This window comes from Oncorhynchus kisutch, linkage group LG1, assembly GCF_002021735.2.
Source record: "Oncorhynchus kisutch isolate 150728-3 linkage group LG1, Okis_V2, whole genome shotgun sequence".
Classification (NCBI taxonomy): domain Eukaryota; kingdom Metazoa; phylum Chordata; class Actinopteri; order Salmoniformes; family Salmonidae; genus Oncorhynchus; species Oncorhynchus kisutch.
The window spans coordinates 16,464,048-16,478,229 of NC_034174.2; the positions used below are offsets into that span (position 1 = coordinate 16,464,048).

The 14,182-nt window shown below is 44.5% G+C and overlaps 1 protein-coding gene across 1 annotated transcript in view; it reads right to left on the bottom strand.

Moving 5' to 3' along the window:
- LOC109898476 (ski oncogene-like) overlaps window positions 1-14,182 on the bottom strand; it is a 63,188-nt gene that overhangs the window by 2,263 nt on the left and 46,743 nt on the right. Inside the window, exons 2-6 of the mRNA XM_020493459.2 lie at window positions 2,790-2,903; window positions 2,174-2,277; window positions 1,701-1,969; window positions 491-774; window positions 103-333 (exon numbers count right to left, since the gene is read on the bottom strand). Of these exons, the coding sequence (XP_020349048.1) occupies window positions 103-333; window positions 491-774; window positions 1,701-1,969; window positions 2,174-2,277; window positions 2,790-2,903 (1,002 nt within the window). The remainder of the gene's footprint in view (window positions 1-102; window positions 334-490; window positions 775-1,700; window positions 1,970-2,173; window positions 2,278-2,789; window positions 2,904-14,182) is intronic.

The following is a 14,182-nucleotide window of genomic DNA, read 5'->3' on the forward strand; positions in this document are numbered from 1 at the left end:
TACAATGACTCAATTACAGTTAATTGTGTATGTGTGTTTGTGTGATTCTTTAAGTATGATATCCTAAGTATATGTGCTATATCATTAGGATCTTGGTCTTACCTGTGTGGAGTACTTGGATCGCAGGCGTTCAGCCTCACAGCCTTTGTCGCAGACCCGTAACTGTATCTCTCTCTCCAGCTCTCTTTTCAGATAGCCACGGGACTCGTCAGCCTCCCTCATCTTCCTGTCCCACTCCATATGCAGGTGATCTATCTCTTTCCTCAGATTGTGCTTGGCCTCGATGGCCTCTCGAAGACGTCCCTTCTTGGACACCTTCATAAACTCCAGCTCCTGTGGGGGAATAAAAATATATATATATATGAAAACAGTTTTTTTACGTGTAGAAACATAATCTTTAAGACACATACAGATTTTCTCTACACATAAAGAATCTGTTTTCCTTTTTGTGCCAAAGGGGGCCATTTTGGATCTTGAGTGTGAGGTTTACCTGCTGAAGACTAAGTTTGGCCTGCAGAGCAACCCCCAATTTCTCTTCCTGCTTCACTCTCATTTGAATAATCTCCTGCAGGAACTTCTCCCTGGCCTCCTTGGAGTCCAGGCATCCATACAGGGACTGTCTCAGCGTGTCCAGCTCTGGGCATGACGGTTCCCCTGGTAATACCAGTAGGACTGGGCCCTCCAGAGGCCTCACGGTGATCTGGGGGGTCAGGGTCTGGTACACACTGGAACAGGCAGAGGGAGGGGATGCCAAGGAGGGGACCAATGTTGGGTCTGACAGACAGAAAAATTGAACATTATGTTAAAGAGCCAATGTAGCCATTTTACCTCAATATAAAATCATTTCTGGGGAATAATTAAGTATCTTACTGTGATTGCATTCAATCAAAATGGTCAGAAGGAAACAAAATAGCTTCTTAGCAAAGAGCAATTTCTCAAGTAAGAATTTGCTAGTGTAACCGATGTGAAATGGCTAGCAAGTAAGCGGGGTGCGCGCTAATAGCGGTTCAATCGGTGACGTCACTCGCTCTGAGACCTTGAAGTAGTTGTTTCCCTTCCTCTACGAGGGCCGTGGGTTTTGTGGAGCTATTGGTAACGATGCTTCAAGGGGGGCTGTTTTCAATGTGTGCAGAAGTTTCCTGGTTCGTGCCCAGGTAGGGGCGAGGAGAGGGACTGTCTGGGAGTGGTCTGAGTGGGGACAGGAAAACTGAAAACTAGCTGTTATCGGCAGAGATGTTTGGAACTCTCTTTCTTATTGGTCTATTAACTAATCACCAGGCAGGTCGAAACTCCATCCTTCAAAAACAGGCTGAAATTACATCTATTACACGAAAATGGTATTAACATAACTTTCACAATTTCATAGTATTATTCCAACCTCATATTGTGGAAATATATATAGAACAGAGGAAATCACATTTTTGACTGCACTGGGCCTTTCATAGCGGGAAGCCTAAAAAATATATTGGAGCAGCAGCGACATCTGCTGTTAAGCAAGTTGAGATTGCCCTCTGTGCTCTGTGCTGCGCAGACCAACCACTAGATGGTGCTCTGTCACAGGGATCAGGCCATCTAACCATAGCCTTCTTCCAGTAGTATTAGCACGGGTTAGGTTGCCTGTCCTTGAGAGTTGGAGTAATTTGTGTCACGGTGCCCTATTTCTCCTACCGAATGTCTGAACAACAGTGTGTCATACTCACAGTCATCACAGTCGTCCACCTCGATCTCCCTGTCAGTCTCCATGTCCTCCACACCGTTGGCTGTGTTATTAGTGTTGGTGTTGATGTGGACAGGTCTGGGACCAGGCTGGGAGTCTCCACACTGTGGTGCTGGTCTGGAGCTGATGTGCTGGTCTCCCCTGGCTAGAGCCTGACTGTGGCCCACAGGGGCCTGCTCCTCTCTCTGGTAGGCCAACAAAGCTGGGGCCACATTTGACACTACAGACGTGTCTATGTTTTTGTGGATGAATCTGTTATGACAAGAAAATACAAGTGACCTTAATGACTGTATTTCAACAATATAAAGTAATGGATCATAGCAGCGGACAATGTAGTTATTGGTCCTCATTACATTGTAATCCCTTAGGAATGTTACGGCCAAACACTCCTTTAGTGTGGTGTGGTGAAATGGATGAGTGAAACTATGACAACATGACTGTCTGTCTCTGACTGACCTCTCATTGTGACCAGTAGACTTCTCCACCCCAGCAGATGGACTTCTGGAGGACCAGGGCCGGAAGGCTGACGACCTCTGTTTCAGCGGGACCCATTTCAGATCCTGACAAAATATAGAATTCATATAGAATACAGTGAAATGGGGAATTTGAAAAACATCCCTGGAAAGGAAAAGTGAAAAAAAAGTGACAGGTTTGTTAAAAAGACTATTGACAACATTAATTATCTAACTGTATAAGGTAAGGTAACACAGTCAATTAGACAAGGACTCTGTATAAAGGCATAGGATCTTAATTTGATCACTTAAAAAAAATTAGAATTCACCTGCACGGCAGGATATGCAAACTTGCTGTGTATTCAAGGTTTAAAAAGGCTTCTAAAGTTTGTAATTTCCACTTAAAAATGTCAGACTTCATTTTCCATAATGAAAAATGTATCAACCCCAACAAAAAAATGCACATGAATTATAATCCACATAATAATTCAAATGTCCTGTTGCTGCAGGATTATTTTCAGAAAACAGTCTCACATTAAGATCCTACATCTGTAGGATCCCCTGACCTTGAAAAAAAAAATCACATTTCACACAAAAAGTGAAGAACAAGAACTACTAACCTTGTTCGCTGACTTTGATAGAGATTGTAACCAATCAGGTTGCTTCTCTTTGTCAGTTGATGGAGATTGTAGTTTCACCAGTTTGGACTTTTTGGCTGGAACTGGGCTGTGAGACTAGATAGAAAAGAGAAAGGCTATTAATTATCAACATCCACAGGAATCTACTGGAGTAGTCTGCAATAGATTTCTTCATACTGTACAAATCCCCCATACATTCAATTTAGCAGTCACTCTTATCCAGAGCGACTTACAGGAGAAATTAGGATTAAGTGCCTTGCTCAAGGGAACATCAACAGATTTTTCACCACATCAGCTTGGGGATTTGAACCAGCATCCTTTTGGTTACTGGCCCAACACTTTAACACAATATCCTCTTCAGAGGTGTGTGATACTGAATATCATCTCAGTTGAGGTGTATTCTAGAGAAAACATCCATGTGTCAAACAACATCAGCTAGTGGACCTACGTCAGTGTGTGAGGGGAGCAGAATATGTGTCTATAAGAGGTCTGGCTGTGAATAGTGAGCTGGGGGCTCTGTTCTGTGTGTGTCTAGGCTGGGAGTAGCAGACAACCAGGCTGGTCTGGATGGCAGCCAGCAGAGCTACACCATACCGCATCATTAGGTGGAGTGGAGCTGCTCTCTGCTCTGTGTGGGAGAGAGGGCTGAGAGGACTATGAAGAGCAGAGTAATGGCGCTGGAATCTGACGGACAACTGGAGTAAAATGTTCTGCCAGTGCTGCTGCACCTCGGCACGGATCGTAGAGTCACGCATTGTTTCCCGCTTCACTCTGCTGAGCAAGATGATGCTCCTGTTAGGACAGACTACCTAACATAACATCTCTCTCTCTCTCTCCTTTTATTCTCTCTCTCTCTCTTTCTCTCTCTCCTTTTATTCTCTCTCTCTCTCTCTCTCTCTCTCTCTCTCTCCTTTTATTCTCTCTCTCTCTCTTTCTCTCTCTCTCCTTTTATTCTCTCTCTCTCTCCTTTTATTCTCTCTCTCTCTCTCTTTCTCTCTCTCTCTCTCCTTTTATTCTCTCTCTCTCTCTCTCTCCTTTTATTCTCTCTCTCTCTCTCTCCTTTTATTCTCTCTCTCTCTCTCCTTTTATTCTCTCTCTCTCTCTCTCTCTCTCTCTCTCTCTCTCTCTCTCTCTCTCTCTCTCTCTCTCTCTCTCTCTCTCTCTCTCACTGAGCAAAGGGGCCACACATAGCGTCATGTTTGGCCATGTGACAAAGATCCAGGAAGAGGCGGTGTTGAAACAGTTCTGTGCAGCACTGGGGCCCTGGCTCCAGTGGTGAGACAGAGTAATCTAGCCCCTACCCTCAGGTCTGCACTTGTCAGGATGAGGATATGTTTACCTAGGCAATGTGAGAGGTCTGCGATCACCTAGAGATGGAGCCGGAGGGGATGGCTGTCGTTTTACGGGCTCCTAACCAATCATGCTATTCTGTGGCGTTTTTCGTGGTGTTTGTAACTTTTTTTCTACATAATGTTTCTGCCACTGTCTCTTATGACCGAAAATAGCTTCTGGATACCAGGAATGCGATTACACACCTCGGACTGGACGAAGATTTTTTCTTTAATGAATCAGAAGTGAAAGATTTACAGCTCCTCCCGGACCAGGCCCAAATCCCCTTTATTGGCATTAAAAGGAGACGCCAATACAGTGGGCGCAGATCTGGGTGCTTGGTGAGAATTAGTCGGCGAGTGGAAAATCTGCCTTCACCATCCGTCCTACTGGCAAACATGCAATCACTGGAGAATTAACAGTGATTGCAAGACAGAACAGCAGAGTACCTCATGATAAGTTGTAGACCATACTATTCACCAAGAGTGTTTTCATCTATATTATTCATAGCTGTATATTTACCAACACAAACCGATGCAGGCACTAAGACCGCACTCTACGAGCTGTGTAAAGCCATAAACAAACAAGAGAATGCTCACCCAGAAGCAGCACTCCTCATGGCCAGGGACTGAACTCCGTCCACAATCTGGCCATAATTATATCCTCCTGATTCCTGCTTACAAGCATAAACTCAAGCAGGGAGTACCAGTGACTCTCTCAACACGGAAATGGTCTCATGACGTGGATGCTAAGCTACAGGACTGTTTTGCTAGCACAGAAGGGAATATGTTCCAGGAATATGTTCATCCGATGGCATTGAGGAGTATACCACATCTGTCACCGGCTTCAGCATCGACGACGTCATCCCCACTGTGACCGAACGTACATCTTCCAGCCAAAACCCACGGATTACAGGCAAAATTAGCACTAAGCTAAAGGCTAGGCTGCCGCTTCCAAGGAGCGGGACACTAATCCGGATGCTTATATGAACTCCCACTATGCCCTCAGATGAACCATCAAACAGGCAAAGCATCAATACAGGACTAAGATTGAATCCTTCTACACCGGCTCAGACACTCATCGGATGTGGCAGTGCTTGCAAACTATTACGGATTACAAAGGGAAACCAACCGCGAGCTGCCTAGTGACACAAGCCTACTAAAAGAGCTAAATGTCTTCTATGCTCGATTTGAGGCAAGCAACACTGAACCATGCATGAGAGCAGCAGCTGTTCCAGATGACTGTGTGATCACACTCTCCATTGCTGTTGTGAGTAAGACCTTTAAACAGGTCAACATTCTCAGAGAATGAGCTGATCAACTGGCAAGTGTCTTCACTGACATTTTCTACCTCTCCCTGACGACTCTGTAATAACAACATGTTTCAAGTAGACCACCATAGGCCCTGTGCCCAAGAACACCAAGGTAACCTGCCTAAATGACTACCGCCCCGTAGCACTCACGTCTGTAGCCATGAAGTGCTTTGAAAGGCTGGTCATGGCTCACATCAACACCATCATCCCAGAAACCCTAGACCCACTACAATTTGCATACCGCTCCAAGAGATCCACAGATGACGCAATCTCTATTGCACGGCACACTGCGCTTTCCCACCTGGACAAAAGGAACACCCATGTGAGAATTCTGTTAGTTGACTTCAGCTCAGCGTTCAACACCATAGTGCCCTCAAATCTCATCACTAAGCCAAGGACATGGGACTAAACACCTCCCTATGCAACTGGAACCTGGACTTCCTGACGGGCCACCCCCCAGGTGGTAAGGGTAGACAACAACAGATCTGCCACGACAACTGCGTGGCCACGCACCCACAACTGCGTGGCCAGGACAACAACCTCTCCCTCAACGTGAGCAAGACGAAGGAGCTGATTGTGGATTACAGGAAAAGGGGGGCCAAAACCGCCCCCATTCACATCAATGGGGCTGTAATGGAGTGTACACATCACTAACAAACTATCATGGTCCAAACACACCAAGACAGTCGTGAAGAAGGCACGACAACACCTATTCCCCCTCAGGAGACTGAAAAGATTTGTCATGGGTCCTCAATCCTCATAAAGCTATACAGTTGCACCATCGAGAGCATCCTGACTGGTTGCATTACCGCTTTGTATGGCAACTGCTCAGCATTCGACGGCAAGGCGCTGCAGAATGTAGTGCGTACGGCCCAGTAAATCACTGTGGCCAAGCTCCCTGCCATCCAGGACCTCTATACCAGGTGGTGTCAGAGGAAGGCACTAAAAATGGTCAAGGACTCCAGCCACCCTAGTCATAGACTGTTCTCTCTGTTACCGCATGGCAAGCGGTACCGGTGTGCCAAGTCTAGGTCTAAAAGGCTCCTTAACAGCTTCCATCCCCAAGCCATTAGACTGCTAAACAGTTAATCAGATGGCTACCCAGACTATTTACATTGACCCCCTTTTTTACGCTGCTGCTAATCTCTGTTTATTATGTATGTATAGTCACTTTACCCCTACCTACATGTACACATTACCTCAATTACCTTGACTAACCTGTTTATTATCTATGTATAGTCACTTTACCCCTACCTACATGTACATATTACCTCAATTACCTTGACTAACCTGTTTATTATGTATGTATAGTCACTTTACCCCTACCTACATGTACATATTACCTCAATTACCTTGACTAACCTGTTTATTATGTATGTATAGTCACTTTACCCCTACCTACATGTACATATTACCTCAATTACCTTGACTAACCTGTTTATTATCTATGTATAGTCACTTTACCCCTACCTACATGTACATATTACCTCAATTACCTTGACTAACCTGTTTATTATCTATGTATAGTCACTTTACCCCTACCTACATGTACATATTACCTCAATTACCTCGACTAACCTGTTTATTATCTATGTATAGTCACTTTACCCCTACCTACATGTACATATTACCTCAATTACCTCAACTAACCTGTTTATTATCTATGTATAGTCACTTTACCCCTACCTACATGTACATATTACCTCAATTACCTCGACTAACCTGTTTATTATCTATGTATAGTCACTTTACCCCTACCTACATGTACATATTACCTCAATTACCTCAACTAACCTGTTTATTATCTATGTATAGTCACTTTACCCCTACCTACATGTACATATTACCTCAATTACCTCAACTAACCTGTTTATTATCTATGTATAGTCACTTTACCCCTACCTACATGTACATATTACCTCAATTACCTTGACTAACCTGTTTATTATCTATGTATAGTCACTTTACCCCTACCTACATGTACATACTACCTCAATTACCTTGACTAACCTGTTTATTATCTATGTATAGTCACTTTACCCCTACCTACATGTACATATTACCTCAATTACCTTGACTAACCTGTTTATTATCTATGCAGAGTCCCTTTACCCTTATCTACATGTACATATTACCTCAATTACCTTGACTAACCTGTTTATTATCTATGCAGAGTCACTTTACCCCTACTACATGTACATATTACCTCAATTACCTTGACTAACCTGTTTATTATCTATGTATAGTCACTTTACCCCTACTACATGTACATATTACCTCAATTACCTCGACTAACCTGTACCCCCGCACATTGACTCGGTACTGGTACCTCCTGTATATAGCCTCTACATTGACTCGGTACTGGTACCTCCTGTATATAGCCTCGTTATCGTTAATATTTTCTTACTTACTTAAAAACAAAATCTGCATTGTTTGTTAAGGGCTTGTAAGTCGCCTGTTGTATTCGGCGCATGTGACAAATACAATTTGATTTGATTTGAGGATATGTTTACTTAGGCAGTGTGAGAGGTCTGCCTCAGGATGAGGATATGTTTACTTAGGCAGTGTGAGAGGTCTGCCTCAGGATGAGGATATGTTACTTAGGCAGTGTGAGGTCTGCCTCAGGATGAGGATATGTTTACTTAGGCAGTGTGAGAGGTCTGCCTCAGGATGAGGATATGTTTACTTAGGCAGTGTGAGGTCTGCCTCAGGATGAGGATATGTTTACTTAGGCAGTGTGAGGTCTGCCTCAGGATGAGGATATGTTTACTTAGGCAGTGTGAGGTCTGCCTCAGGATGAGGATATGTTACTTAGGCAGTGTGAGAGGTCTGCCTCAGGATGAGGATATGTTTACTTAGGCAGTGTGAGGTCTGCCTCAGGATGAGGATATGTTTACTTAGGCAGTGTGAGAGGTCTGCCTCAGGATGAGGATATGTTTACTTAGGCAGTGTGAGAGGTCTGCCTCAGGATGAGGATATGTTTACTTAGGCAGTGTGAGGTCTGCCTCAGGATGAGGATATGTTTACTTAGGCAGTGTGAGAGGTCTGCCTCAGGATGAGGATATGTTTACCTCCGTGTTGCGTCGTGCATAAGAACAGCCCTTAGCCGTGTTATATTGACCATATACCACAACTCCTCGGGCCTTATTGCTTAAATATACAGGGGATGTATCATAAAAGTATATACAACATAGGTGTGAATGGAAAATACGCTACATGAACATGAACAGAAGTATGTGGACACCTGCTTGTCAAACATCTCATTCTAAAATCATGGGCATTAATATGGAGTTGATGTTAAAACATTGCTGTGGGGACTTGCTTCCATTCAGCCAAACCCAGATTCGTCCGTCGGACTGTCAGATGGTGAAGTGTGATTCATCACTCCAGAGAACGTGTTTCCACTGCTCTAGAATCCAATGGTGGCGAGCTTTACACCACTCCAGCCGACGCTTAGCATTGAGCATGGTGATCGTAGGCTTGTGTGCGGCTGCTCGGCCATGGAAACCCATTTCATGAAGCTCCTGACGAACAGTTATTGTGCTGACGTTGCTTCCAGAGGCAGTTTGGAACTGCAGTTTGGAACTCGGTAGTACCTCAACTAACCTGTTTATTATCTATGTATAGTCACTTTACCCCTACCTACATGTACATATTACCTCAATTACCTCGACTAACCTGTTTATTATCTATGTATAGTCACTTTACCCCTACCTACATGTACATATTACCTCAATTACCTCAACTAACCTGTTTATTATCTATGTATAGTCACTTTACCCCTACCTACATGTACATATTACCTCAATTACCTCAACTAACCTGTTTATTATCTATGTATAGTCACTTTACCCCTACCTACATGTACATATTACCTCAATTACCTTGACTAACCTGTTTATTATCTATGTATAGTCACTTTACCCCTACCTACATGTACATATTACCTCAATTACCTCGACTAACCTGTTTATTATCTATGTATAGTCACTTTACCCCTACCTACATGTACATATTACCTCAATTACCTTGACTAACCTGTTTATTATCTATGCAGAGTCCCTTTACCCCTACCTACATGTACATATTACCTCAATTACCTTGACTAACCTGTTTATTATCTATGTATAGTCACTTTACCCCTACCTACATGTACATATTACCTCAATTACCTTGACTAACCTGTTTATTATCTATGCAGAGTCCCTTTACCCTTATCTACATGTACATATTACCTCAATTACCTTGACTAACCTGTTTATTATCTATGCAGAGTCACTTTACCCCTACTACATGTACATATTACCTCAATTACCTTGACTAACCTGTTTATTATCTATGTATAGTCACTTTACCCCTACTACATGTACATATTACCTCAATTACCTCGACTAACCTGTTTATTATCTATGTATAGTCACTTTACCCCTACTACATGTACATATTACCTCAATTACCTCGACTAACCTGTACCCCCGCACATTGACTTGGTACTGGTACCTCCTGTATATAGCCTCTACATTGACTCGGTACTGGTACCTCCTGTATATAGCCTCTACATTGACTCGGTACTGGTACCTCCTGTATATAGCCTCGTTATCGTTAATATTTTCTTACTTACTTAAAAACAAAATCTGCATTGTTTGTTAAGGGCTTGTAAGTCGCCTGTTGTATTCGGCGCATGTGACAAATACAATTTGATTTGATTTGAGGATATGTTTACTTAGGCAGTGTGAGAGGTCTGCCTCAGGATGAGGATATGTTTACTTAGGCAGTGTGAGAGGTCTGCCTCAGGATGAGGATATGTTACTTAGGCAGTGTGAGGTCTGCCTCAGGATGAGGATATGTTACTTAGGCAGTGTGAGGTCTGCCTCAGGATGAGGATATGTTTACTTAGGCAGTGTGAGGTCTGCCTCAGGATGAGGATATGTTTACTTAGGCAGTGTGAGAGGTCTGCCTCAGGATGAGGATATGTTTACTTAGGCAGTGTGAGGTCTGCCTCAGGATGAGGATATGTTTACTTAGGCAGTGTGAGAGGTCTGCCTCAGGATGAGGATATGTTTACTTAGGCAGTGTGAGAGGTCTGCCTCAGGATGAGGATATGTTTACTTAGGCAGTGTGAGAGGTCTGCCTCAGGATGAGGATATGTTTACTTAGGCAGTGTGAGGTCTGCCTCAGGATGAGGATATGTTTACTTAGGCAGTGTGAGGTCTGCCTCAGGATGAGGATATGTTTACTTAGGCAGTGTGAGGTCTGCCTCAGGATGAGGATATGTTTACTTAGGCAGTGTGAGGTCTGCCTCAGGATGAGGATATGTTACTTAGGCAGTGTGAGGTCTGCCTCAGGATGAGGATATGTTTACTTAGGCAGTGAGAGGTCTGCCTCAGGATGAGGATATGTTACTTAGGCAGTGTGAGGTCTGCCTCAGGATGAGGATATGTTTACTTAGGCAGTGTGAGAGGTCTGCCTCAGGATGAGGATATGTTTACTTAGGCAGTGTGAGGTCTGCCTCAGGATGAGGATATGTTTACTTAGGCAGTGTGAGGTCTGCCTCAGGATGAGGATATGTTTACTTAGGCAGTGTGAGGTCTGCCTCAGGATGAGGATATGTTTACTTAGGCAGTGTGAGGTCTGCCTCAGGATGAGGATATGTTTACTTAGGCAGTGTGAGAGGTCTGCCTCAGGATGAGGATATGTTTACTTAGGCAGTGTGAGAGGTCTGCCTCAGGATGAGGATATGTTTACTTAGGCAGTGTGAGAGGTCTGCCTCAGGATGAGGATATGTTTACTTAGGCAGTGTGAGGTCTGCCTCAGGATGAGGATATGTTTACTTAGGCAGTGTGAGGTCTGCCTCAGGATGAGGATATGTTACTTAGGCAGTGTGAGGTCTGCCTCAGGATGAGGATATGTTTACTTAGGCAGTGTGAGGTCTGCCTCAGGATGAGGATATGTTTACTTAGGCAGTGTGAGAGGTCTGCCTCAGGATGAGGATATGTTTACTTAGGCAGTGTGAGAGGTCTGCCTCAGGATGAGGATATGTTTACTTAGGCAGTGTGAGAGGTCTGCCTCAGGATGAGGATATGTTTACTTAGGCAGTGTGAGAGGTCTGCCTCAGGATGAGGATATGTTTACTTAGGCAGTGTGAGGTCTGCCTCAGGATGAGGATATGTTTACTTAGGCAGTGTGAGGTCTGCCTCAGGATGAGGATATGTTTACTTAGGCAGTGTGAGGTCTGCCTCAGGATGAGGATATGTTTACTTAGGCAGTGTGAGGTCTGCCTCAGGATGAGGATATGTTACTTAGGCAGTGTGAGGTCTGCCTCAGGATGAGGATATGTTTACTTAGGCAGTGTGAGGTCTGCCTCAGGATGAGGATATGTTTACTTAGGCAGTGTGAGAGGTCTGCCTCAGGATGAGGATATGTTTACTTAGGCAGTGTGAGAGGTCTGCCTCAGGATGAGGATATGTTTACTTAGGCAGTGTGAGAGGTCTGCCTCAGGATGAGGATATGTTTACTTAGGCAGTGTGAGAGGTCTGCCTCAGGATGAGGATATGTTTACTTAGGCAGTGTGAGGTCTGCCTCAGGATGAGGATATGTTTACTTAGGCAGTGTGAGAGGTCTGCCTCAGGATGAGGATATGTTTACCTCCGTGTTGCGTCGTGCATAAGAACAGCCCTTAGCCGTGTTATATTGACCATATACCACAACTCCTCGGGCCTTATTGCTTAAATATACAGGGGATGTATCATAAAAGTATATACAACATAGGTGTGAATGGAAAATACGCTACATGAACATGAACAGAAGTATGTGGACACCTGCTTGTCAAACATCTCATTCTAAAATCATGGGCATTAATATGGAGTTGATGTTAAAACATTGCTGTGGGGACTTGCTTCCATTCAGCCAAACCCAGATTCGTCCGTCGGACTGTCAGATGGTGAAGTGTGATTCATCACTCCAGAGAACGTGTTTCCACTGCTCTAGAATCCAATGGTGGCGAGCTTTACACCACTCCAGCCGACGCTTGGCATTGAGCATGGTGATCGTAGGCTTGTGTGCGGCTGCTCGGCCATGGAAACCCATTTCATGAAGCTCCTGACGAACAGTTATTGTGCTGACGTTGCTTCCAGAGGCAGTTTGGAACTCGGTAGTAAGCGATTCATTCGAGGACAGACGTTTTTTTCAGCACTTGCCGGTCCAGTTCTGTGAGGTTCTGTGTCCTACCACTTCGTGGCTGAGCCATTGTTACACCTAGCAGGGCTAAAATTTGAGAAAGTGACTTGTTGGAAAGGTGGCATCTTATGAAGGTGGCACGTTGAAAGTCCCTGAGCTCTTCAGTAAGGTCATTCTTCTAACAATGTTTGTCTATGGAGATTGTATGGCTGTGTGTTGATTTTCTACACCTGTCAGCAACGGGTGTGGTTGAAATAGCCGAATCCACTCATTTCAAGGGGTGTCCACATACGTTTGTATATATAGTGTATACTCTACTATGTTATATTGAACGTTTTAATAACGTGTAGAGGAGAAGGATAAATCGCCTGTGGTACCGACTGACAGCTTTGGCGTTAATAAATCCTGTGTCACAGTTCTGATGAGTCTGTGGTTCTAGCAATGTAATACAAGTGGGAGCACAGGGGGTTGGTGGAACATTAATTAGGGAGGACGGGCTCGTGGTAATGACTGGAGTGGAAAGATTGGAATGATATCAAATAGTGTACATGAAACACATGGTTTGATGCCATTCCATTTGCTCAGTTCCAGCCATTATTATGAGCAGTCCTCCCCTCAGCAGCCTCCACTGACGGGGAGGAAGTTGTCGGTCAGGTCTCACACTGCACTGACTGCCTCAGTCTAGTGTACGACGGCACTCAAGACTAAAACATGCCACAAAACCTTGTCATTTCTAGCTGTGCCTCTGGCCCATAAAGCTATAATCACACAGCAGTTGTGTTATCACAAGGCCCAAGTGCACACGGCATGACTGTGGTTGTCTGGACACTCATCTCATGTCTCCCTCCCTGACTCACACATGTCTGTTTCCTCTCTAAATGTCTAACCACACACACACACACACACACACACACACACACACACACACACACACACACACACACACACACACACACACACACACACACACACACACACACACACACACACACACACACACACACACACACACACACACAGTCAGAAGCAGACATTGAGGTTAATTTTCAGGGGCATTTAACCCAGACCTCTAGCTGACTCCACGATGACTCGACCCCTCACCTGCTTGTGGTTTTCTAAGAAGCGAGGAGTGGTGAAACCGGAGTCTGTAATTACTGCCATTGCTGTTGTTTTCCCAACAAAAGCTGTCTGGTACTATTTCTACCCTGAGGTTTGCAGCTCCAGGAAGGCGTAGAGCCTCAGACATCATAGAGCCAGAAAACAGACCCTCCCAGTCACCACAAGGGACCTGCTGGCTAAATCTGACACTGATCTCACAGGAGAGAAGCCACATAGGCTTTACTCAGCACCACATAACAGCCATAACCAGACCACACAGACACAGCATCACAGCCATAACCAGACCACACAGACACAGCATCACAGCCATAACCAGACCACACAGACACAGCATCACAGCCATAACCAGACCACACAGACACAGCATCACAGCCATAACCAGACCACACAGACACAGCATCACAGCCATTACCAAACCACACAGACACAGCCATAACCA